Source organism: Equus quagga, chromosome 19 (genome assembly GCF_021613505.1).
Source record: "Equus quagga isolate Etosha38 chromosome 19, UCLA_HA_Equagga_1.0, whole genome shotgun sequence".
NCBI lineage: Eukaryota > Metazoa > Chordata > Mammalia > Perissodactyla > Equidae > Equus > Equus quagga.
Window position 1 is genome coordinate 10688079 of NC_060285.1, and position 25410 is coordinate 10713488.

The 25410-nt window shown below is 60.5% G+C and overlaps 1 protein-coding gene across 13 annotated transcripts; it reads left to right on the forward strand.

Moving 5' to 3' along the window:
• The first annotated feature begins 553 nt into the window (after nucleotides 1-553).
• On the forward strand, nucleotides 554-24513 carry KCNJ4 (potassium inwardly rectifying channel subfamily J member 4). 13 transcript variants are annotated; one of them, XM_046646864.1, is made up of 4 exons: nucleotides 554-1720; nucleotides 13851-14246; nucleotides 14662-14780; nucleotides 16931-17248. In XM_046646864.1, the coding sequence occupies exons 1-3, from the start codon at nucleotides 664-666 to the stop codon at nucleotides 14766-14768; spliced, it is 1560 nt and encodes a 519-aa protein (XP_046502820.1). In that variant the 5' UTR covers nucleotides 554-663; the 3' UTR covers nucleotides 14769-14780; nucleotides 16931-17248. The 13 variants fall into 13 exon arrangements, with proteins under 13 accessions (XP_046502820.1, XP_046502833.1, XP_046502827.1 ...); XM_046646871.1 differs by lacking the exons at nucleotides 13851-14246; nucleotides 14662-14780 and adding exons at nucleotides 2405-2492; nucleotides 22356-24513 and having other exon boundaries at nucleotides 799-1720; XM_046646868.1 differs by lacking the exon at nucleotides 13851-14246 and adding an exon at nucleotides 22356-24513 and having other exon boundaries at nucleotides 799-1720.
• The last annotated feature ends 897 nt before the right edge of the window (nucleotides 24514-25410 follow it).

Sequence of the window (25410 nt, forward strand, 5' to 3'; positions counted from 1 at the left end):
GCTGGAGGAGACTTCATATTCCATAAGTTCGCAATCTGGCTTTGGGGTGCCTCAGTCTCTCCCTCTCTAAACTGGGGCTAGTCAGAGATGGCCAGGCTCCCAGGGAAGTTCTTCTGGCTATCTGACTGCAGGTGTTCGCTCACCCCGCCACACTGGAGGAGGAGTGCTTTGCCTCCCGCTTCCTCAGGGCGTTGGAGTGAGGTGACAGGATGGTCACGGAAGTGGCTGGCCCCTTGTGGGGTGCTGGGGTCTTCTCCCCACAGTCCCGAGTGTGGGGCCTAGACCTGGGCACACTCAGGGCAGGGAGAAGGGCGCCATCCTCCCTTATAAGGTCACTTGGGAGTAATGGGGACGCAGAGAACAAGAGACTGGGGTTTGGTCCGGCTCTGCCACCTCTGGGTGGCCTTGGGCCAACTTGTGACCCTCTCTGGTACTCAGTCTCACAGTCTGTAAAATGGGGCGGTGCTGCCTCGGTGATTGTGAAGTCCCTCCAGCAGGGCCACCTGCGTCTCCCGGAGCGGGGTGCGTGTGGAGGGAAGGACGCCGCGGAGGGGAGGGGCCCGGCGCCACCGCACCCGGCGCCGACCCTCTCCCACCGCTGCCCTCCCGGGATCCTCTCCACCTGCCCCTGGGGGCTGGAACACCCGGGAGCGGATTCTCGGAATGGGTTCTGGGAGGAGCGCTCCTCCAGGGAGGAGGAAAACCCGGGCAGGATCCGGGGCAGGAGCGGGGCCGCGCAGCCCCCAGCCCCTGCCCCTGCCCCGCCCGACGGGCCGGTGGCAGGGCGTGGCCGCCCGGCTGGGCCGCGGGACAAGGGCAGGGCCGGGCCCGCGGGCCCCCGGGGCTCCCGGGCTGGGGCGCAGCCTCCGCAGTGGGGCGCGGGTCACGTGTGAGGAGGGGCGAAAGTCTGGCAAAGCGGGCGGCGGGCGGCGAGTTGGGAGTTCTCGGCGCGCCGCGGGCGGCGGGAGCTCGGGCTCCCGGGCGAGCCGGGGACGCGGCGGCGGGGCCTGGGTCCGAGACAGCGGGGCCGCACCGAGAGTGGGAGGGAGAGAGGGGCAGAGACGGGCAGGGAGACAGAGAGAGACGCGCAAGGGAGACAGACCGGGCAGAGGCAGAGGGAGGCAGGGGAGAGACCCAGAGGGCGACGGAGACGGAGACCCCGCAGGGAGAGACGGAGACACTGGGAGAGAGACAGAGACCGGCCGCGGGGCAGAGGCCAGGGGGCAGGCGCGGCAGGTGGCGGCCGAGCCCGGGCCGCCGGCCGAGGGGTCTCGGGGCGGGAGGCGAGCGCAGCCGGCCAGGGAGCGGAGCGCAGGGCGGGGGACAGCACGGAGTGACAGCGAGGGGACAGCGGAGGGCGGCGGAGGGCAGGCGCCTGCGGGTGGGCGGGGGGCGCGAGCGCCATGGGCCCCCGGAGCCCCGCGCTCTGAGCCCGGCCGGGCCCACGATGCTGACGCCCAGGCGGCGCCGAGGGCGCGGCGCGGGTCAGCGCTGAAAGTTGGGCGGCCCGCGGGGAGCGGCGCGGGACGGCCCCGAGGCGCGGGGACCCGGAGACCCGCGGACAGAGCCGCAGGCGGGGGAGGGGCCGGCCCGCCGAGTTCGCGGGGAGGGGGCGCCGGGACTCCCCTCTCCCCGCCCGGACGCCGCCCGCCCGACCGCGCCGTGGGATGTAGCGCCCGCTCGCCGCCTCCCGGACACTCGTCGGACCCTCCGCCCCGCGGTAAGCCGGGCCCGCGCCCGCCGCTGGCGCTGTCCGTCCGTCTGTCCGGCCGCGTGCGTGTCTGTGTGTCCTGGGCCGGCCGCTCTGGCCGCGCCCGCTGAGCTCCTTATCCCCGCCCGGGTTCTGGCTGCCAGGCGCGCGTTCAGCGCGGTCCGGCGACTCCTCCAGAGCTGGGGAGCCCTGTCCGTCTGTCCGTCGGGAGCGTCGAGGTCTGGGTTGCGCGGCCAGGAAGGAGGGGAGAGGTGGGTGGAAGGGGCCTTGACCTCCTGCCCCGGCTACGACCTTCGCCTGCCTCCACCCACCCCCAGTTGTCACGCTGGGTTCGGTTCAGAGGAGCGTCAAGGCAGGTGACTTGTGGCAAAGGGGGGGGGTCTCCTTTCCACCTCCCCAACTGCAGCCTGTTTGCATATGGTCCTGCGATCTGACAGAGGACAAAATCCCACTTCTCGTCTTTGAGCACCTACTTTGGGCCAGATGACCCTAGAAGGGGTGGACGGGGAGCCGATCAGTGAGGCAGCTCACAGTTCCCGGAGGTGGAGGCTGCGCTGTGGAGAGAGGCGCAGACCGCGTTCCCTCCCTAGGGATCCCCAAGGAAAGAGGTCGGAACAACCTGGAGCAGGGAAACTTCCCCTGCAGCGTGCTGAGTGTCCCCCACCGGCATCAACATCCTACTTCTGCCCCCAGGGCCCAGGCTCCAGGATGGGGAAGGACGCAGAGATGGCAGGCGGGAGCGTGGAGAGACTAGAGGCAGGGCCGCTGGCAGAGCCGGCAGGTGAGGGCCTCCAGAGCACAGGATGAAGGAACAGGGAGCTGAGGGAGGGAGGGGGGCCCGGGGGCCATGCAGGCAAGGGCCAGAGGGAAACCGGGCCCTCTGTGTGTGTTCATGTGTGTGTGTAAGTGTAAAATCTCTATTCTGTTTCTCCCCACATCCAGTCCTATGACCTCCAGAGCTTCTGGACTTTTAAGGGGCTGTTGGCAGGACTTTGGGGACCTGAGAGCCACACTGTGGCCCCAGCTTGGCCTGGGATGAGGGGAGCAGAAGGTGGAGGAGGATAGTGGGGTGAGGCTGAAGTGCAACATGGCAGGAGCGAAGGCTGCTGGCCGTTGAGCTGACCCATATCCAAATCGGAGCCTGGAGGGCTGAGCCTAGAACATTCCATTCTGTTCTCCACTAGGAGGAAGGGCTCTTTCTGGGGTTTTCCACACGGGGCAGTGGGCCTCATATATCCTCCATTCAGGCTCCTAGAAATCAGCTCAGCTACCTGAGGAACCAGCACCCTGGGCAAGTCATTTTCATCTGTGACCCTCAACTTCCCTATGAGGAATGAGGACACCACTGCCTGCCCCACTGACCTCCAAGGCAGGCCCTGGGCTCGCGTGAGCCTGGGGAAAGTAGATGGGAGTAAGGACTCATTTTACCTTTGGGAAGATGGCTAGCTGATGGGCAGGGGGAAGATGGTCTGAAATAGACGGCTAGCCAAGCAGAAAATCATCCAGGAATTAGAGGGAGGATCTGAGGCTTGGACGCTATTCCTCAAGAACCCTTGGGTTCCCCTTGAAAAGGAAGCTCCTCTCCCAGAAAAAGCCTTTGGGGTGACTGGGAACACACAGAGCTGGCCTTGAGTTTCTGCTGGGTGACCTTGGGCAGCTGGCTTGACCTCTCTGAGCCTCAGTTTCTTCAACTGGAGAGTGAGGATGATGGTATTGACTTCTCTGGATTACTGCATGATTTAAAGATCTCTGAAAGCGGCTTGCACAATCCTGGAGCATAGTAGGTTCTTAACAGACATTTGCGGAACGGAGAATGAAGTGGCTCTGGGAGATGCTGCGAGATTTCTCAGCTTAGGATAAGAGGGAAGGGGAGGAGGAACAGTGTAGGCTTGTAGGGCGGGCTGGTTCTTAATGTGGATCTGGGGGAGGCGGGGGCGAGTGCTGAGGGGGGTGTGAGGAGGAGGGGGCCCCTCCGCGGGGACCACTGAGTCACGAGGACATGTAAGCGACATGACAACCAGCAACATGGTAACCAGGAGACTAGCGGCGGTGGGAACTGGAGCTGGAGCGGTGTGCTGGGGGGGCTGGAGGGGCCGGGGAGTAGCCTAGCTGGTCTCTTAGAGTGAGGAGGGGAGGCCCCAAGGCCAGGTGGGCTGGCGAGGTGGGGCGGGTGGAGGCTAGAGTGGAAGGAGGGGAGGCGACTCAGGGTCTGCTGGGCAGGGGGCTTCTCCTGCGCCTCCCCAGGCTCCTCGCTCGCTCCTCTCCTCCACATCTCCACTTTTCGTGCTTCTCCCCCTAGGATGCCAAATTTGGCTCACGCAATCTGTCGTCTCTCTTCTGAGATTGGCACCGGGACCAAAGCCGAGTGCATTACATCACCGCCGCTCCCCCTGCACGAGGAGAGGGAGGGACAGAGGGCTGGGGGCACGCGGCCAACCCTCAACTTTCTTTCCTGTCTTCCTGCTCACTCTTCCCGCCTCAGTCCCAGGTGTCGGGGTGCTTCTGGGAGCAGCCAAGCAGGGCCTAGAGGCAGAATAAGGGCTCCAGTCTTGGGGAGATCCCAAGGCTGGGGCAGGAGGCCAGACCATGCTGCCATCCCCCTGGCTAGGTAGGGCGTGAGAGGCAAGGAGCCTGGGTTCAGGACCCGGATCTGTCATTGCCTTGCTGTGTGACCTTGGGCGGCCCCTCGCCCCCACCCCGTGCAGAGTCTACATGTGTATAGAGAGCAGTTGGCCACTGCAGATCTTTGTGACTCTCCTGAAAACAGACACCCTTGAGTCCCACTGCTCCCCTGGGCACAGAGGAAGTCCTGAAGCTTGAATGGCTCTCTGTGACCTTGAGCAGGTGACTTTGCCTCCTTATGTCTCCGTCGCCTCACCTATAAAATGGGGACGCTAGAGTGCTCCAAGGCACCAGACGTGAAAGAGGTACTGAACGTGAGAGAGCGGGACAGGGGAAGAGACAGGGTCTCTGGCCCTGAAACCACAGACCCGCAGAGGCCCCGTGGCTCCCCGCACGCTGGGCTGGGGGTGGGGGGCAGGCCAACCCAGCCACTGGCGGGGGCAGTAGGACAGTGTCTCAATTCAGACGGAAAGCTTGGAGCTTAAATCACTGCTCTGATGCCCTCATTTTGCAAAGGTGGAAACTGAGGCCCAGAGAGGGAAGTGGACGCCCCCCTCAAGGTCACAGAGATGGTTTGGGGGTGGAGGGAGCAGAGCCGAGGCCTGAACCCGGGGCTCCTGGCTCCCAGCCCTGCCTGGAAGTGGACAGGCGGACACACACCCCTTGTGGAACATGGTGGACAAGCCCGGACAGGGCCCAGGAGCTTTGAGTGCCAACTTCTCGCTTTGGCCTCCTCCTTTGTCCCTTCCTGCTCCCTGTCTCCCCCTCCCCACCATGCCTGGGCATTAGTCCCACCCCTCGTTTGTTCTATTTGAAGAGTTCCCTTTCAGGCTCATTTTAAAGCCCGTTTCAGGCAGTCCCAGGCAGGGACAGGCTGGATTTGGGGGTAAGCTGGAAGATTATGGCCGCTTCTAGAAGATTCTTAGAGCTGGAGTTGGAGAAGGATGGGGAACATCGGTGCATGTTTTGTGAAATAGTGAGCTCCTCATTCCCAGAGCTATTCAAACAGAACCAGATGAGTACCTGCCAGGGATCCTGACCCGGTGACTCTTGCTTTATGGGTGAGGTTGAATGACATCCCCACCTCCAAAATCCCAGGAGTCTTTGATATCCCCAGGAGGAGCTGAGAAGCAGCGCCCATCGCTTACCCACTTCCCAGCAAGGAAACTCACGTTGTCACCCCAGACATTGGGCTAGGAGCTTTTTGCAAATCCCTTCTCATTTAATCCTCCGAGCAACCCCGCAATGTCGAATTGCCGTCCCCGTGTTACAGATGGGGGAGCCATGGCTCAGAGAGTCTGTGTGATCCGCCCAAGGTCACACAGCAGGGGAGTGGAAGAGCCTGGGTTTGAGGCTGGGCCAGGCTGGAACTTCCTTGGGAAAAGAGTGGAAAACGTCCCTCCCCTGGGCTGCGGCTTGGCAGGAGATGGTCTGTCGCCCCCACAGAATGACACCCCCTCAGGGATCCTCTGGGGGCCCCATTCTGAAGACACAGAATGCACCCAAGGAGAGAAGTCATTTTACAAATGGGAAGACTGAGGCTCAGAGAGAAAGAACGACCTTCCCAGAGAGTTAGATTGGGGCCTGGGCTCTGTCCCCTGCACCAGTGGGCAAGGAGGGGCATTTGGGCTGATGGTGGCCTGAGGTCTGGGATTGGGGGTGCAGACTGCTGGGTGGTTTGGCGGAGGACTGACTGAGAGAGTACTGGCTCTAGGCTGGGGCTGCGGGTGGGGAATCAGCCTCAGAAACAGCAAGAGGAGAACAGGAAGGGAAACCAGCAGGGACAGCAGGTCCACCTCTGTCCTCCGTGGTCCTGCCCCAGGGCCACCCACAGATGTCAGTGTTATACAGCCTGTGAGGTCAGGGGAAACCAGAGAGTGTCTTGAAGCCAGCAGCCTTGGGTGTGGCTCGCTGTGTGACCTTAGGTCAGTTCCTCACCCTCTCTGAGCTTGGTATGTCCATCTATGTGACCAAGAATCTGGACCGAATGATCTATTTCCACAAAGTAGCTGCCATTGGGCTGTCATCTCAAAGTGCTCCTCCCATCCCCACTAGGACCCTGGGCCCTGGGCAAGGGACAGGCAGAAATCCTGGGGGTTGGCATAACCTTTCAGCCTCCTCGGGGACTCGGCCCTCCTCGGGGTGTGGGGAGATCTCCAGGCGCAGCCCTTCTTCTCCTTTTCATCTTTATTTTTCTCCTGCTCCCTCTTCCCCTCGATACGTGGGCTGATCGCTGCTCAAACTTTTAATTCAGATGGTAATTGAAATAATAATATGGGCTGAGGCCCCTCTGCTTGTGACGCCGCAGCTGGTGGAGCTCAGCTATGAATAGACCTTGAGTCACACACGCGCTCCTGCCGGCGGGCGCGCACACGGGCGCTCACGGGGTGGTAGGTGGGGTGCAGCCCGGGGGGCAGGGGGTCTCGGGCTCCAGCTTGCTCTGGGTCTCGGCGCCCCACTTCCAAAGGCCTGGGCCAGTTCTTCCCCTGCAGCCCGCCGTCTGGTCCTTGTGGAGACCCGGAAGATGTGGGGCATCTGCAGTTCTCTCTGTTGACAGAAGGGGAAACTGAGGTTCGGCAAGGGGGAGTGATTGGCTGGAAGCAGGTGGAAAGTGACTGGGACCGGATCTGAACTGGTGGGCTCTGCCTGATTCCAAGACGCCTCTTCTTTTTCAGGACACACAGGCTGGGCAGATGGGTGAGAGGGATGCTGGGCTGTGGCCCCTGCCTCCTCCCTTTGCATCCCCGTGCCTCGCCTCTTCCCAACACACACACTTGCACACTCAGACTCTTATACACACACACTCTCTCACACGCACACATGTGAGCTGCTCAGATAGAAGTGCTTTTGCTTGGCGGCGGGGAGAGCTTTCCTCAGGGGTCCTGTGCAGGAAGGGGGACAGGCCCCCGGGGGCCAGGCTCTGTGCTGGGCCTTATGTTCACGATTTCACTTAACCCTCCCGCCACCCTGTGAGGACCATCACTCCCACTTTTCAGATAAGAAAACCGAGGCTTCGCGAGAAGCAAGCCTTTGCCGAGGTCCTCTGGCAGCCGTCTGACCTCTGTCTGACCTCTGCGCCCCGTCCCAGCCTCCGTTGGGCCTCCTGGAGGAGGGAGGGTGCATCTCTCCCAGCCTGGGCCTCCCCTCTCTGTCCCTGTGACAGATCCCCCACTCCTCCCTCTGGCTACCTGGCCAGTTGTTGGCCAGCGCTAGAGACAGCAGCTGGAACATCCAGCCGCAGGGGGACGGGGAGGTGAGGTGCCCATGAGGGGCGTTGGCAGGTCAAGGAGAGGATCCCTAGGGGCCTCCAAGAAAGGTGGTCCTCGTGGTCCTTGGTGTTCCCGACCCCAGCGGGAGCCCTGTGGGGAGAAGGTGGCGTTGTCATGGTGACCTGTCAGCTGGGAGCTTTGGTCTAGGCCTGCTCAGGTGGGCCCAGCAGGGGGCCTCCAGAAGGGCAGAGGGGAGACGGGGCAGGGCACAGGGGTGCAGTTGGGCAGAGGTGCTCCTTGGGCCTGGGACGATGGAGAAAATGCTCCCCAGCTTTCCCCATTGGCCCCAGTCTGCCCCTGTGTCTGATTTTTCTCCTGCATTCTGCTGGGAGACGGAGCAACTGAGTCCAGAGACCACAGCGATTTGCCCAAGGTCACCCAGAGCTGGGGGCAGCGCTGTGGCTGGACTGGAGCCCAGGGCTCCTCCTGACTCCTCTGCCCCACACCCTCAGGGCTGCAGACACCCTGTCCCCCTCTCTCTCAGACACCCCCTGTGTCTGTGGTGTTTGGAGGAGAGGAAACCTAGATGGCTCCAACGCCCTCTCCCAGGAAAATCCCCAGGTTGGAGAGAGGGGGAGGGGCAGCAGCAGGCCTGGGGTTGATCCCAGCTCCACCACTCACTTCCCCCGCATAAACTTGACCAGGTCCGTGTCCTCCTGGGAGCCTCTCTTTGCTCCTCTGTGAAATGGGGACAATCTGTGGTGATGGGGGGTGTGCCTGGCGCTTTCCTTTTGTTGCCCCATCTGTTCCTGGAGCCCACCCAGCTCCACCTGGGCTGCAAGGATGAGAGGGGACCTTAGCGAGGCCAAGGGTGTGTGCACCGTGGGGGATCGCTCTCATTTCACTGATGGGGACACTGAGGCCTCAGGGAGGGAGTGTGCCCCACCCCGACTTAGTGGCAGAATTGGCACCAGGTTTCACCACCTGGCCTCTGGGATGCCCCAGCGAAGTCTCTCTCCCAGCCTGCGCCCCGAACTCCCCGGAGGAGCCGCTCCCCGGCCCCCCCTCCCCCGGCCCCCCGTAGGCCTGGGAAGAGGTCCCGGCCCACCTGCCCTGTGAGAGTCAAGGTGCTGCTCAGCCTGGGGGACAGATGGAACCGGGTCAGCGATTCGGGAACTCCGTGGGGCCATACAGGGGAGGAGGAAAGCACAGAGCTAGAGGGGCCCTGACTGGGGGTGACATGGGGGGACAGAGGGGGCTCCAGTCACTCTGACACATGGGTATCAGAGTCCCCCACACCTCGCTGGTTGGGGAGCTTACCGTCTCCCAGGGCAGCCCACTCGTCTCTAGAAGGTTCTGCTAATTGATTCCTGCCTCCCACTTTGCCCTTCCCTCTGCACCCTGAGGCCGGAGGGTCTCAGCCTGTTCCTGACAGGCAGGGAGGCCCACTTCCCTCAGCCCTCCGAGCTTCTCTCCTTTGGCCTCGGTGGTCCCAGTGGAGGCCTGAGGCTTGGAAAGAGAAGATGTATGTTCAGGTGTGCTTCGGCTGCTGTGTGGCCTTGGGCAGCCTTTCCTCCTCTCTGAGCCTCCATTCTCTGACCCGTAGGGTGGGCTTGTACCCCTGCATCTGTGGGTTGCTGGGAAGATCCCGTGAGCCTGTGAGTGTGACATGGCCTGTTGTTGACATGAGCTGCCTGAGTGTGACTCCGTGGCAGCTCCTGGCAGGTTTCCGGGCCCCCAGCCCCCACGCTCACTGGCCATCACGTTCTGATGCTGCTTCTCTGGCTGTCTTGGGTATCAGCGCCCCACCTCCCTGCTGAGCCCTCCAGACCTGCCTGGGTGGGGGTGGGGTGCCTAAGCACCAGTGCCAGGCGGTGCAGCTGCAGATCCTCAGGCCACCTGACCTTGGAAAGAGCCTCTCTCTGGCTGGGCTCCAGGGCCACCCCCCAAACAGGGGACAGGAACTGGGCAGGAGGGAAGAGAGGGGACCGGGCGGGGCAGAGAGTGGGCCATGGTCTCACCGTAGAGCTAGCCTGGGTCCCTGAGACCACAGGCCAGGAGACAGAGAGGGGACTGGAGAGCCCACCATGGGAGGGAGTTACACTCACCAGCTACATTGAAAGCACAGCGGAGCCTCGCTCCCCACACTCTAGTGGCTGCCTGAGGAGGGGTGAGCCCCTTGTCATGGGAGGTATGCAAGCAACTGCTGAGTGACACCTGTTAGGGGGACAGCAGTGGGTTCTAACACAGGGCCAGGGGAAGGGATTGGACGCAGAACCCAGAGTCCCTATTGTTTCGGACACTAGAGGTGACTCAGGGTCTAAAAGACTGTTCCAAGAATTCTCCCGTGACCTCCAACAGCTCCCCCAAAAGCCCGTGGCCCAAGCGTGATCAGTCGCAGCTTCAAAAGAAGCCCTAGGTCCCTGTGTCAACGCGTCCACAGCTCCTGGGCACCCCCAGCTCAGTGTTTTTCAAATTGCGTGCGGTCCTGACCCGTTCGTGGCTGTAAAATTGATTTAGTGAATTCACTACTTATTTTCTTTAGAAAATCTCAAGCACTTTTCATGCAGTGAGGGTAAGTATCATTTTGTGACGCTCTTGCTTCAGCTTTTAAAATATATCTAGTGTATGATGGGTAGCGATGTACAATATGTCTGCGCCTACCCTGGGTCTTGGGCAGAAAGTTGGAGAGCTGGTGCCTGCGTGGAAATCCTGGGGGCCCCACTGACAGGGGCTCGGGTGTGCAGACTGCTCTTGTCCAGGATGCTCGGTTCCTAAGGATATAAATGATGAGATTTCCCGGATGCCCCTGCTCTGTCCTCAGACCTCCCTTCCTTTGCCCAGCAGCCCACTTAGCTCCAGGCCCCCGAGCCCCACAGTCAACCACCCCGCGCCGGGGCCTGGGCCCCACTCTGCCCAGCCTGGCCCTGGTCCAGCCCTGCTGCTTCTCTGTGCTCCCCACTTGCCCCACATCTTCCTGGGGACCGACTCCCTACGCCCTCTGGCCGTGCAGACCCTTTGCCTCCTGTCCTCACACGCTGACACGCAATTGTGTCTTGCTCTCTGCTCTTCCTCCAGCCCATAGTAGGCGCTCAATACATGTTGGTTCCCTCCACGTGACTTATAGAGCGCCCTCAGAAGTGAGGCGCTCTGCTGTGTGGAGACACATCAGGCAGGGGGGCAGATGCCGTTTCAGCTCAGCGTGTGTTCAGGGTAATGAATGAATGATGAGTGAGCGGAGCCTGAGAGTGTCTGGCCTGAGGAGCCCACTGGGCAGATGGTCAGAAATGGTGAGTAAGCATGTAGCGCTTTGCCTGCACGTAGTAGGCACTCTGATAGTGACGGTCACTCGTGGATGAGCAGGAGTGTCAGGCAGAGCAGGCCAAGTGCCCCTACGCCATCTCTGGCCCTTCCAGGACCTGCCTGCCCGCCCTCTGCAGCTGGGCCCTGCACATGCCCCCCCCATGGACCCAGGACCCTGCGCTGAAGCCAGGATGCCCTGCTCACCCCAGGAGGACACCAGGGGCTGCTAAGGAGAAGCCAGGGCCCTGTGGGAGGTCAAGGCAGAGGCCCGGGGCCTCGGATGTGCTGCCCCCACTCCAGTGCCACAGAAGGTATCCTTCTGGTCTCAGCTCAGAGGCCACCTCCGCTGAGAGGTTCTCCCTGACTGCGGTGACAAAAATAGCTCCTCCTTGGTCACGTTCTGTCACATCGCCCTGCTTGGGTCCTTCACAGGGATTATGACAGGCTGAAACCGTCTCGTTTCCTTGTCAGTCATCAGATGCTTATTAAGCATCTTCTGTGCGCCCGGCACTGGGGTTCAGGGTGAAGTGAGAGTCGAGGTCCCCACACTTAAGGAGGCTGCCGATGGGCTTGGCCTGGGTCCCGGCATGCCACAAGGAAGAGTGGGATGCAGATGGGCGTGCCCAGAGGAGGCAGCCTTTGCATCAGGACCTGAATGGCAGGAAGGCTCGAGGCTGGGAGGATCCCAACCAGAGGGACAGCCAGTGTAAAGCCTCAGAGACAGGAACGAACTTGGTGCGATCAAGGGACAGGAAGAAAGGCCCGCGTGGCCAGGGGTGGGGGTGGGGAGTGGAGGGTGAGGTCAGAGAGGGCAGGACCGCGCCATGGGAAGCCTCGAGGGCACTGAGCAAGGAGTGACATGGGGCCTCAGCCCGTGTGGAGACAGGACTGCAGGAGGAGAGGACGGAGAGGGAGGTGCAGGAGGAGGCTCTGGAGTCGTCTGGTAGTGATGTGGCTTAGAACAGGGAGGACTCTGCAGGCTGGATGGACTAGGGGTGGGGCCAGCGTCCAGGTCCTAGTCCGGAGGGTCGTCTGCCTGGGGAAGCTCCTGAGCCCCCAGTGGGAATGAAAATGACGGGGCTCACCCCCAGGGGGTCAGAGGACCAAAGGAGAGGCTGGGGCTTGGCCTGGAGTAAACACTAGATGTTGGTCCTTATACCACATTGTAACTCCCGGGCCTGAGTGACCCCCTGGGGCCTGAGTGACCCCCTGGGAGGTCACAGCCTGAGATGGGGACAGCGGGGGAGGGGCGATCCTTCTGTCCTGGCAGAGCTGGGTTTGATGTGCTGCAGACGCCAGCTTGTCACTGCTCCAGAGGGTGATTGGGGCGCTGGTATTTTAAGCCAAGGCCGAGCCTGGGTGCTGCGCGGGGCCCCCGGCCTGGAGGGCTCAAGGAGGAAGGCGAGGGCGAGGCAGTGGCCTCCGTCAGCGCTGCTAGGAGGCCAGTGGCTCAGAGGAGCCTCAGAGGGGTGGAAGAGGGGGTTGGGAGGTGACGGGAAATCACCCCCTTCCAAAAAATGTTCTGCACTTTACGGTTTATAAACCTTTCCCTCCACCGTCACTGTTCATCTTTGCAGCATGCCTGTGAAGTGGGTGTTATTCCTCCCCTTTTTGTGGATGCGACTCAGAGAGGTTAAGGCATTTTTCCATGGCCACACAGCACATAAGTGAAGTGTTCTCAGTCTTTCTGGGATCACAGTCCCTTTTGAGGACCTTATGAATGCTATGACTCTTCTCAGAAAAATACACATATGTACACACTAATTTTAAAACTTTCTATGTGTCTTTTTTTCTGTAGGTAATACATTCATATGGTTCTAAAATTAAAAAGACACAAACGGGAATTCAGTGAGAATTCTTCCTCCCACCCCATCCCCAGCCACCTGCTTCCCCTCCCCGGAGGCTGCCAGTGTCACCAGTTTCCTGGGTCTCCATCCACAGACAAGCACAGACAAGCAAATACGCGTATCTATAAATTTCTTTTCTCTCCTTTTTTATGCAGACGGTAGATACTATACTCAGCGTTCATCGCTGTTGCCTTTTTTCGCTGAAGAACGCATCTTGGAGACCCACACCCCTCCTTCCAGGGCTCCCTCTCCCTTTCTTCTGGCTGCGTGGCGTACGAGTCATGGATGGGCATCGGGCTGCTTCCAGGCTGGTCTGGGCACACGAGACACCCGGCTATCTGCACGCGTGACTGGCTGCAGGCTGAGGTCCCGGGGTGCACCCAAGTGCCACAGGCAGTCAAAGTCACCCTGGGGTGGCCCCTGCTGAATTACCCCCTGCAAGGGAGGGAGCGAGCCTGGCGCGCGGCTGACCCCCTGCCCCACTCCTTGCCTCCCCCACGCCTCCTCTGAGGTGCCGCCTGTGGGCCCAGCAGAGAATCCAGGGGATCCTGTGTGAGTGGGGGGACATCAGCCCCCACTCCCCAAGATCTGGGAGACTCTCTTCTCTGCGCAGCAGCCGCAGCTCCTGGAGTCGTGTTTGTTGAGAGGCCAAGCGCAAGGCAGTGTGGGTGGAGGGCAGCGATCTCCACGCCTGCCGCACCCCTGGCTGGGGTGCTGGGAGGGGGAGGCAGCCCTGGGCTGCACCGAGGGCCCCTCTGCTCCTGCCCCCCGCCCGCAGCTCCCCCGCCCCAGCACCTTGCCTTCTCTCTGCCCAAGAAGAGTCTTCACCCTTTCTGGTGGGGGAGGGAGGGCATCCGCGTGGAGCAGGGAGGTGGGCCGCTGGCCTCGGGTGGTGTGGGCTGGTCAGAGCTAGCCGGGCAGCTCTGCTAAAGCTCCCTCTTGTCCGGCTTCGGGGGCCGCTGTCCAGTTGCCCCTCTCTCCGCCGCTTGGCCTCCATCTGCCGTGCCAGCTTCTCCTCCACGAGCAGGGGATGCCCGGGCTGGGTCTGAGGCCCTCTTCTCTTCCCGTCGGCCTTGTCGCTCCAGGAGAGCTCATCCACTCTCACAGCCCAAAGCATCACCCAGGGGGTCGAGATCTTACGTGTCTAACTCCTCCCAGATCCCAGGATCTCGCATCCGTTGGATGTCTCCGTCTGGATACCCCAAGGCCACAACACACTAGAACCTGCAGTGATCCTGGAAGCCGGTCCTCTTTCAGTGTCCCACCGCTACCTGATCCTGACACCCTTCCTCCCAGCCCCACATCCAGGGCACCACCACCCTGCGGGCTCTTTGTCCACAACAAGTGTGCCGGGGCAGCTCCGAGCCACCATCATTGCCAGCCTGGCCGCAGCGGTAGCCCCCTCACCGGGCTCCACTGTGCCCCCCACGGGGTCCTCACACACCTGTCCCAGTGCGCACTCCACACTCGGACAGAGGAGGCCTCCGAGGCCAGACAAGGGCAGGGGGTGCCCCTGGGACCGTACTGAGGATGTTATACTTCTTAAGCCTGGTAGTGAGTACACAAGGGTTTATTGCATTATCCCTTATTTCTACTTGTCTTAAAGATTTCCCGTGAAAATTTAAAAGACCAAACCAGGCAAAGCACGGCTGCCCGCCGCCTGTTTCCATGGTCATGAGGATGAAATCTTCACCCCCAACCCGGAGACCTCATCCTGGGCAGCTCTCCCTTTTGCTCACTTCGCTCTTGCCACCTGGCCCTGCTGCTGATTCTTGACACACCAAACTCTGTCTGGAATGTTCTGCACCCCCCCTTTCACACAGACACACAATTCTCTTGACAGACTTGGTTCCCACTTACTGCTCAGGTCTCAGTTTAAACGTCACTTTCTCAAAGAGGCCTTCGGGGACCCCCATCCTACTAGAGCCCCTGTCGTCTCTCTGGCATCATGCTGTTTTTTTCCTTCCAGCCACTTACCACAATTTATGGCTGCCCGCCTGTGCAGATGCTCGTTACGGGCACAGCATCTCTCCCCAGCTGACCCAGAAGCTGGGCAAGTCCGCGGCCTGTGCCTGACCCGCAGCAAAGGTGCAGTAAATAGTAATTGAACGGGTGACCTTGGAGGAAGAGCGCGCAGCAGGCCAGATCCTCCGAAGCCACAGCAAGGCAGTGGGGGTTGAATCCCACCACTAGCGAGAGAGCTGAGGTTATTCTAGAAAAGGGAACTTCGGGGATCTGCTCTGCCTTCACATCCCCCTAGGGAAGAGGGACACCGTGTCTGGGGTGACCTCTTTGGTGGGGCTGTCTGGCCAACAGCAGGGGCCCCTGCGGAAGTGGTGAGCTCTCCATCAGGGCCAGGGCCAGGTGTCGGCAATGCAGCAAAGGGCACACTTGCAAGTTGGAGCAGTAGCTTTTGGGTCCTCCAGCCACCAGCTCCTGCCATTTGGCCCTGACCGGAAGGCCTGGCTGGACATTTCGGGGGAACCTGCTTTCTGAGCCTGTTCACCTGCTGGCTGAGTGGTTGGGAGGGAGAGGGGCTGCAGAGCGGGAGGAATGAGCCAGTTCACCCCACGCTGCTCAGAGCCCCTCTGGAGCTCAGTCGCTTGTGTGTCTAGACTCTGGCTGGACCCGAAATGCAGGACCTGGGTCCTGGCTCCAACTTGTCCTATGACTCAGTTCCTCTTTTCCCAATAGAACTGACCTCACAGAACCTGGCACATAGTAAGGCTTGATAAATGTTTACTAAGTGGAAGAAACATGTGATGTGACAATGTTTCTTTGAGGCAGGAGAGCAGCGTGTCTAATGAATGTGCTCTGATATCGACAGCCTGTTTCCAAATCCTCACTCTGCCGCTTACAAGCTGTGTGACCTTGGGCAAGTTGCTGAACTTCTCTGTGCCTTGGTTTTCTTACTCCTAAAGTAGGGATGATAATGGTAGCTTCCTCTGAGGTCATGGTGCGGGTGGCAGGAATTGATCAGTGTGAAGCACTCAGAACAGTGCCCGCACAGAGGAAGTGCATACCGACTTCTCTGTGTGGATTTCGCAATGTCACACCGTTGGCCAGTGGGGGAGGGGCTGGACCCAGGGTCCAGAAGAAGGCGTCGGGGAGAAACAGTGTTGGCTGAGCACCACTGTGTGGCCTGCACGTCTGTGACAATCGACAAGCTGCTTCTAGCCCTCACGGCCACCCTGCAAGGTAGGGATGACGGTTCCTCTGCACGTGAAGACGTCAGGTTCAGGGAGCTCGAGGGACCTGGGGAGCCGGGCAGGACCGCCCACTACCTGCCTGCCCTGTGAGCGTCTGTCCCCTGCTCCCTGGCACTGGTGCGGGAAGACACGCCGGGCAGGGCCACGGGAGGGGTGTGGGCGCTCTGGGACGCTGCCTCTGAAATTCCGGGGAGGTCGAGGGAAGGACTGTTCGCCCTTGGGAGTGATTCAGACCACTTATCAGTCACTTACTCTGTGCTGGGCATGTGATGTGCACGATCCACGTATCCCTCATTACAATCCTATGAGGTAAGGACTGTTATTAGCCCCACCTAAAGATGAGGCGTGCAGGGGCTAGAGAGGTTAAGTAACTTGCCCAAGGTCACACAGGCAGAAAGTGGCACAGAGACTCCAGAGTCAAAGGCACAGCACTGGGACGGGAAGATGTGGGCTCTGGAAATTCATGAAGAGGCGTCAGTCAGACCTCCCTGGGTCTGAGGAGCAGGACCGGGCCTGCAGAAGGCACAGGCAGGAGGAGACACCCTGCCACAGTTTCCCCCGGTGCCAGATCCAGCCTCAGTTCCCCTTTGTTCTTTGAGGAGCACAGCTCACCCGCCTGGACCTTGAGCCCTGTCCCTCTGCAAAGCCCTGTGTGTTGGAGCTGAGAGGGCCCCCGTCCAGGCCCCGGGAGGCGTCAGAGCTGGAGGAGGGCAGGCCCTGTGCCCTCATGGGGCTGGGAAGTGGGACCGTGGTGTTCATTCCTTCCACGTCCCCCAAGGAAGTCTTCGCACCCTCTCGAACCACTTGGGGTGCACTGTTAGCCCATCGCCCTGTGGGTGCTCCCTGTGGGAAAAGAAGAGTCAACCCCCTACTCCAGGCCCAAGAGGGGCTCAGGGATGGGTGGGCTGATCAGACTCAGGACACCCACTGGATCACCCGCCTTATTTCAGACTCTGTGCTGGGCGCCTTGTTTCATTACATCTTCCCAACCCTCCTACCAGGGAGCAATTACGGTCGCCCATTTTGCAGATGGAGCGAAGGAGCAGCTGACTGGAGAAGTTAGTGGTGGAGCCAGGACTTGAAGCCAAGCTTCCTGACTCCCAGTCCAGTGCTCTTACGTTGCCATCACCATCATCTTCATCATCGCCATCATCATCACCTTCACCATCATCATCATCATCTTCATTATCATCATCATCTTCATCGTCATCATCTTCTTCATTATCGTCATTATCATCACCATCATCATCATTTTTTGCATTTTACCTGCAATGCCCTGTGGGACCCTCAGCCGATGTCTCTATTCTGTAGTGGGTGTCATGTTCGCCTCAACAACGGCCTGGTGAGGTGGGTACTGTTATCATCATCTCCATTTTGCAGATGAGGAAACTGAGGTCCAAAGAGGACATGCTAGGAGGTGACAGAGCTGAGACTGAGAACCAGGTCTTGCCACCCAAACACGAGGGTTTGACCCGCACGTACTTTCACAAAGTTGGACAGAAGCCAAGTGGTGAGACGGACAGTGAGGGCCGGGGGCTCAGCAGGGCTGGCGGCTGGCGGGACAGCCAGCGAAGGCTTCAGAGAGCGGAGGGCGCTTGGGCTGGCCAGGGCACTGGCGGGAGGCACAAGGGAATCCTGGTGGAGCAGAGCACGTGGGGACCAGAGTGATCTGAGGACCTGGAGCCAGCTAGGCCTGAGTCGGAACCCTGGCTTTGTCGCTTCTGCTGCGTGACCCCCCCCTCCTCCCCCCCCCCCGCCCCTACCCCAGCCTCTGATTCTTCAGCTGGGAACAGAAATAATAACCCTGCTGTTGCTGTCATAGGTGCTTAATAAATACTTGTTAAATGAACAAAGGATTGCAGTGACGCTTCAGCGAGGCAGGCCAGGCGGTGCCTGGCAGAGGGCTGGCACTCCAGAGTGTTCGATTCCTGAGAATCGCCACAGAGAAGGACGGCGGATTCCGCTGGGCCCCATGGCTGAGCTGTGTGACCTCGGGCAAGTCACTTCATCTTGCCTGTTGTCCCACCCAATAACAATGGGATGCCCAAGGGCCCTGCGGGCTGGCGCTGGCTGAGTGCTCCCTAAGTGTGGCCTTCTGGCCCCTCCCTCCTGCTGTCCAGGGGGCTGAGAGCAGGCCCCATCCGCCCCAGGTCTCACGAGCGGCCGCTGCTGTCTGGGGCCGGAGGGCCCGGCTGAGGCTCACCTGCGGCTGCCGCCGTCGTGTCTCCCCTGAGTGGTGAGGGTGGGAGCTGAGAGATTTGCCCTCACAGCCCGCCTGGGGTGCTGGAGTCCACCGAGGCTGCCACTTTATCAGCTTTTCTTTTGAGAAAGGAGTTGTGGGTAAGGAGGGGGCGTTTAGGGTCATAAAATCCGAGGGAAAACCTAAGAGGTGGTCTTCCTGCCCCCTCTGGACCCCTGTAGGCAGGGCCCAGCCCTCCTTGACTCCTCAGCAAGGGGCAGGATAGCGAGGGTGCCAGCGAGTGGACGGCCCTGCTGGTCACCTTCACTGTCTCCCTGAGGCCCAAGCGTCCTTTACCAGCTGCTGATTCACCATGCCACAACCCTGCTCTCGGCCTCAGTTTCCCCAGTTGTCCAGTGAAGTCTGGACTAGGGGCTCCAGATTGTGGATCTCCACAGCACAGCAAAATTAAAAGAGAAAAAGAATTTGGTAACCGGACCAGCATTGTCAATCCTTCACTTTGGCGAGAAAGGACATTCCAATTTTTTAAAAGCAGCCAGCATCTCCCATGCCCATGATTCCCAAAAAGAAAGAAACTTTGCTGTGAAAAGAGTCCCAGGATGTCCTCTTCGAATAAAGGACAGCGACTGGAGGAAGAACCAGGTGGGCAGTGGAAGGACTTTTGAGGTGACCCAGCAAGGCAGCGAGAGAACCCTGCCTCCCAGAGCCTCCAGCCTAGAAATGTGCTGACCGCTCGCTCCTCCCTGATGCTCGCAGGGCACGTTCGGAGCAGAGGAGTCGAGAGCTCCCTCCCTCCCAGAAAAGCACAGCTGAACTGCAGCCGATACAGGTGCCTAGACAACCAGAGTGCTCGCTCGCTCGTTCTTTTAGTAAAACCTCCACATCCAGAGGAGGCTGGCACGCAATTGTCAGGCTGGCACGCAGTTGTCAGTGCCACTCGCCCCCTTCTGCCTCTGTGCCCCTTCCCTCTTTCGCTTTTCCCTCCGGCCCTTGTGCCTTGGACAGGAAGCCCCGTGTGACAAACAAGGGAAGAAAATCTGGTCCTCTCCCAGTGGTTGTCACATGAAAGCACAACGCCAAGCTTCGTACTTGTCACTTTTGGGTCCCAGATTGTGTGGGTGCGGGCGGGCCTGTCGTTTCGGCCGAGGGAGTCCTTGGTGACGGGAGTGTTCTCTATGTGAGCGGGTCCCTGCGACGGAGGGCTGGGGGCACTGGCTGAGGGTCTGCACACGGGCTCCTCGGGGGGCAAGAGTGGCGGGTCTGGGTGGAGCACCTGTGCCTGGGGCAGCTCTCCCAACAGCCCAGGAGCAGACGCTTCTGAGCATCACCCGAGCTAAGACAGGTAAAGCTGTCGGCACAGGGGCTTGGCAATAGTTGTTGTGACCAGGAGAGGAGGTGCAGGGGCAGGGGATAAGCTGTCCCCCACCCTGGGCTGCCATGTGGGGCTCCTGGGGATGGGGAGACGGGGGTGGCAAGGCAGGGGCTGGGGGTGAGCACTGAAGTTGCAGGTGTGAGTGTGGGGGTGGGGACACGAGGAGCCTTGGGGCTGGCCCTGGGGCACGGGGCTTGGCTGCGGCTCCCGTCGCTTCCACTCATGAATGGGAAACAGTGGGCCGTGCTGGTGAGGCGAGGACCAAGAGTTTATAGCTACGCGGGATGGTCTTCCTCACCCCTCATCCCCAGGGCCCTCCTGGAGAGGGGGCCCACGAACAGCCCTCTCCGGCAGCTCAGGATGCAGTCCCAGGGCAGGTCCCGTCCCTTTGACAGGAGACTAGGGCCCCCAGCACCCTGGGCTCGTGTTCGGCCTTGGGCAGGGTCCTCACCTGGCAAGGGCCTCAGTGTCCTCACTCACCAAAGGCCCAGGTCGCCATCACTTGTCCCCCCAGCCTCTCTCCCAGAGACCTGTGGCGGGTGAGTCCAGGTCTGCTGGGGCCCTCTCTCCCCCAGCCCCAAACTCCACCCCCACCCCCTCCAGGGAGGCAGCCTCTCCCCCCAGGAGCACCTTGACCTTCCAGGAGCGGGAGTGAGGAGACAGGCTCAGGGCTGGCCCACCTTGCCTCTTTCTGGGGCCCTAGCAAGTCTGTGCCAGCTCTGGGCTTCCTCGGCCTCAGGCGTAAAATGAGGGTCTTAAAATCAGTGGTCTTCCATTCCTTCAGGCTCTGGTTCCTTCTTCGGTGCTAATGCAGGCATTCAGGACAGTGGGACAGAGCGGAGCGGGAGGCATTTAGCAAAGGAAGACCTCCCTGAGAGCTATTTACAGCCTAGAAGGTGCCCCTGGCCCCCAGTGCCCTCAGGGCTGCCACCTGGAGCCCTGGCTTTGGGACTCTAGGGAGGTGGCAGAGAGGGTCTGGCACTCCTAGCTAAAGCTATGACCTCTTGAGGGCCAGCATTGCACACCCATGTTACCCGTTCAGACTGATGGGCTCGCTGGTCCCATTTTCCAGATGAGGAAACTGAGGTTCAGAGCAGCCGAGTAACTTGCCCAAGTTACATGGTGGATCTGGGACTTCAGTTCAGGACTGTAGGATGCAGGGAGCTCCTTTTAAGGGAGGAAGGGAGAAGAACCCAGAGTCGGGGTGGGGTGACGGTGGGAGGGGGCGCAGGGCTCACTCTCCCTGGCTGAGAGAGGGAGTGTCTCCGGGAAGAGGCTGGCTCTGAAGCTGTTGATCTCTAAATTACAGCGTTGGCGCGCACCGGTTGCTGCGGCAACCGAGTTGTCCTGAACTGGGGGAAGTGTATAAACATTGCCACAGATGCACAATTAGATCAGGAAGAAGAATAGGACAGAAAATAGAACTTCCAGCCTTACATAATTCTGGGCCAAAACGTTACCGGGAACCCAGACCCGGGCCCAGCCCTGCCAGCCGCCAGGGCGCTGGGCAGCATCATCTGCCTCCTGGGGCCCCCGCGGAAAGGAGGGGTGGAGGGAGGCTCTGCCCGCCACGGGCCCAGCTGGTGCGCCCGCCACCCGCCACCCGGTGGGGTGCGGGGCCGCCTCCACGGGCACAGCTGGGGATGCTGACAGGCGACAACTGCCTCTCACCAGCTTCTCCCGCTCCCGGGAAGCGGGAAGGAAGGCAGGAGGGCGACTGGTTTCAAACAAGCACTTACTATCTCCTCGGGTCCTGTGAGGTGGAGTTTTGATCCTCATTTTACAGATGAGGAAACTGAGGCTCAGAGAGGTGAAGTGAGTTGTCCAAGGGGACAGAGCTCGACAGTGGATGTGTCTGCCTCCCCGACTCGGGGTCCCCACACCATGAACTCATCAATGTTGACAGCACCTGGGAGCTGAAGAGTTAGACACACCTGGGTTTGGACCCACTTACAAGTTGTGTGGCCTTGGGTAGGTCATTTCCCCTCTCTGAGCCCCTGTTCCCTCACCTGTGACATAGGAACAGCGATGCCTACACGGGAACCAAAGCTGGAGGCTCCCCTTCCTCCATCATGATCACTACCAGTGGAGTGTTCACCTACCGCTGCTCCCAACAAGTTTGGGGACAGGACAGGAGCCAAGGAGAGGCTGTGGGTCCCAGCACTGTCCAGTCACACTTTCTGCGAGGATGGAAATGCCCTATATCTGCTCTGTCCAGTATGGTGGCCATTTCCACCTGTAGCTACTAAGCACTTGAAATGTGGCTAGTGCAGCTGGGAAACCGAGGTCAAAATTTGACTTAATTTTAATTAAATGTAAGAGCCACTGGTGCCCAGTGGCTGCCGTTTTGGACAGCACAGGAGAATGTCCAGCCCCCGAGATCCCAGATGGCAGAGGCTGAAACCAAGGCGGTGATAGGGGACCAGAGCATTCACAGCTCCATCTGCTTGGGGCAAATGGGACAAATGGTGGGAGGGTGGAGCCAAAAGGGCATCAGGAAGCTCCCAGAACAGAGGACAAAGGAGGGTTGGAGATGGGCAGAGTGAGGGGCTGGGGCTGGGACCTGGATCCTGGTGGCCTCAGCTTCGGGTCCCACAGACCCCAATCCTGGAGCTGGGATAGCCTCAGAGGCACTGACATAGGCCTCGATACTCCCTCCCTGTTGTCAGAACCCCCTTCACTGTCTCATTCTGTCCATGGGGCGGAGGACGTCTCAGGTTCCAGTCTAGGCTCCTCCCCTCCTGAGCATCCCTGGACAGGCGCCTTGCCACCCCTGACCTGGGTGCCCCCCTGACGCGGGTGCCCCGGGGCTCTGGGAAAGCCCACCCCCACAGCAGCTCCTCACTCCCCAGCCTCTCACGCGTCTGCTTTCTCCTCCCTAGGCCCTGCGTCTTCCCAGGTGACCACGCCGGCTTCAGGACATGCACGGGCACAGCCGCAACGGGCAGGCCCACGTGCCCCGGCGGAAACGCCGCAACCGCTTTGTTAAGAAGAACGGCCAATGCAACGTCTACTTCGCCAACCTGAGCAACAAGTCGCAGCGCTACATGGCGGACATCTTCACCACCTGCGTGGACACGCGCTGGCGCTACATGCTCATGATCTTTTCCGCGGCCTTCCTTGTCTCCTGGCTCTTTTTTGGCCTCCTCTTCTGGTGCATCGCCTTCTTCCATGGTGACCTGGAGGCCAGCCCAGCGGTGGCTGCGGCCGGGGCCCCGGTGGGCAGCGGTGGGGCTGCCCCGGTGGCCCCCAAACCCTGCATCATGCACGTGAATGGCTTCCTGGGTGCTTTCCTATTCTCAGTGGAGACGCAGACAACCATCGGTTATGGGTTCCGGTGCGTGACGGAGGAGTGCCCGCTGGCGGTCATCGCCGTGGTGGTCCAGTCCATCGTGGGCTGTGTCATTGACTCCTTCATGATCGGCACCATCATGGCCAAGATGGCTCGGCCCAAGAAGCGGGCGCAGACGCTGCTGTTCAGCCACCATGCGGTCATCTCGGTGCGTGACGGCAAGCTCTGCCTGATGTGGCGCGTGGGCAACCTGCGCAAGAGCCACATCGTGGAGGCCCACGTGCGGGCCCAGCTCATCAAGCCCTATATGACCCAGGAGGGCGAGTATTTGCCGCTGGATCAGCGGGACCTCAACGTGGGCTATGACATCGGCCTGGACCGCATCTTCCTGGTGTCACCCATCATCATCGTCCACGAGATTGATGAGGACAGCCCGCTCTACGGCATGGGCAAAGAGGAGCTGGAGTCGGAGGACTTTGAGATCGTGGTGATTCTCGAAGGCATGGTGGAGGCCACCGCCATGACCACCCAGGCCCGCAGCTCCTACCTGGCCAGTGAGATCCTGTGGGGCCACCGCTTTGAGCCCGTGGTCTTTGAGGAGAAGAGTCACTACAAGGTGGACTACTCGCGCTTCCACAAGACCTACGAGGTGGCCGGCACGCCCTGCTGTTCCGCCCGGGAGCTGCAGGAGAGCAAGATCACCGTGCTGCCCGCCCCGCCGCCCCCGCCCAGTGCCTTCTGCTACGAGAACGAGCTGGCTCTCATGAGCCAGGAGGAAGAGGAGATGGAGGAGGAGGCAGCGGCCGCTGCCGCGGTGGCCGCGGGCCTGGGTCTGGAGGCGGGCTCCAAGGAGGAGGCGGGCATCATCCGAATGCTGGAGTTTGGCAGCCACCTGGATCTGGAGCGCATGCAAGCCACCCTTCCGCTGGACAACATCTCCTACCGCAGGGAGTCTGCCATCTGACCTCCGGGCCCTGTGCTGACTGCTTCCCACAAGAGCCTCTGCTGGGGGTGGGACGCCAGGACACCCCTCCACACTCAGGACAGAGCTGACCCTGGTTCCCTGGACCTTCTGGAGGGAAGTGGGGGCTTCAAAGACTGGACTTCAAAGTCCCTTCCTACTGACTCCAGAGCCCAGGCCTGGGAAGGGCCAGGATACCCTCCACCCTGTCAGCCCGGGTCCCCAGCACCTACCCACTGGTGGCTTGGGGACCCCAGACCCACCACCCTTTCCCCACTGACCCTTCAAGGACATGCCCCCTTTGCTCTCAGAACCTTGGGGAAGGCGGCTGGACTGCTGGGGGGTGGGCATCATGGTGTTCTGGGGTGGGCAGGGGGTTCATCTCAGGGGAGGGAGGGAGGGGGGTGCGTTTCTTTTGCATGACTGTGGCCTGTTGCTCATGACTTTCTTTTGTAAATATCTATAAATGGAGAGAGACGGAGGCACCAAACCCACCTTCCGCATTTGTACCTGCAGGACGCGGGGATGTGGCCCCTCTCTGTGCACCCCTCCTCCTCCCCCCGGCCCGGCAACCTAGCCCCTCCCCTGCCCCTGGCTGCTCCCCGGAGGCCCTCAAAGCCAGCCATCTTGGCCCCTGGATGGTGGTGGGTCTGAGCGCAGAGGCGGGACCCCAAGGGGCAGGATGAGGGCCCATCCCTTCCTGTGGTCCCTCTGGACCCCCAGGCCCAGCCCAGACTGACAATGGAGTTTGTAACTATATATTTTTAATAAAGTATATGGTCCATTAGGGGTAAACTGGTTGAAGACGGAGGGCTGGGAAGAAGAGAGAGAGACAAAGAGAGAGCAAGACAGACCAACGCGACGTGAGTGGGGTGTGTGTGTGTGCCCGTGTGTGTGCCCCTTTCTGAGATGCTGACCCTTGGAGGGAACCTTATTCCCTGCCATCTTCCTTCCTGGGAGCCAATGGGCAGGATCCTGAGAGAGCGTCAGAGGACCTGGCTTTGAGGCAGAGCTTTGCTGCTTACTAGCCGTGTGGCTGCCAGCAAGTTGCCCAGCAGCTCCTGGTCTCTGGTGCATCTGTAGAATGGGATGAACCATACCTCCCTCCCAAGAGACGATGGCCATGACAGCCCTGTGTGGATGTCCGCCAACCCTCTATAATTCAGCCGGAAATGGGAAGGGCCCACCTGGTCGACACCCCTACACACGTGCACACACACGGGGCTGGGCCGAGGGAGTTGGCTGCGATGGTGGGAAGGGCTCTGGGGGGCAGCTGGGAAACCTGGTCATAGTCAGACTTGGTCCCTGCTTCACTGTGGGACCTTCAGTAAGTCCCTTCCCTTCTCTGGGCTTCAGTTAGCCTGTGCTGTGTAACAAATCACCCCAACACTGAGACAACTGCGGCTTATCCTTTCTCAAGCTTACATGGGTGGGCTGGGGGGGTTCCTTGTTTGGTTTCTTCTGGACTCGCTCCAGAAGCTTTGCTCAGTGGGAATGTCAGCTAGGCTGTAAGGTCCAAGATGGCTTCCCCTACACGTCGAGCTGTTGGCCTGGCTGTTGGCTGGGGGGCTTCTGTTCTCCTCCAACAGGCTACACCAAATTCCTCCATGGCATCTCAGGGCAGCTGCTTAAGGAGGTGAAGGCGGAAGCTGTAAAGTCTCTTGAGCCTTGAGCTTGCATGCCG

What these genes read in the sequence shown, in the direction of transcription:
- KCNJ4 (XM_046646864.1), top strand. Translation starts at nt 664, where the DNA reads ATGGGTTCTGGGAGGAGCGCTCCTCCAGGGAGGAGGAAAACCCGGGCA. An exon ending in GTCGGACCCTCCGCCCCGCG is followed by an intron (nt 1,721 to 13,850) that starts GTAAGCCGGGCC and finishes AACTCCTCCCAG; the next exon opens with ATCCCAGGATCTCGCATCCG. An exon ending in TATACTTCTTAAGCCTGGTA is followed by an intron (nt 14,247 to 14,661) that starts GTGAGTACACAA and finishes TTTTCCTTCCAG; the next exon opens with CCACTTACCACAATTTATGG.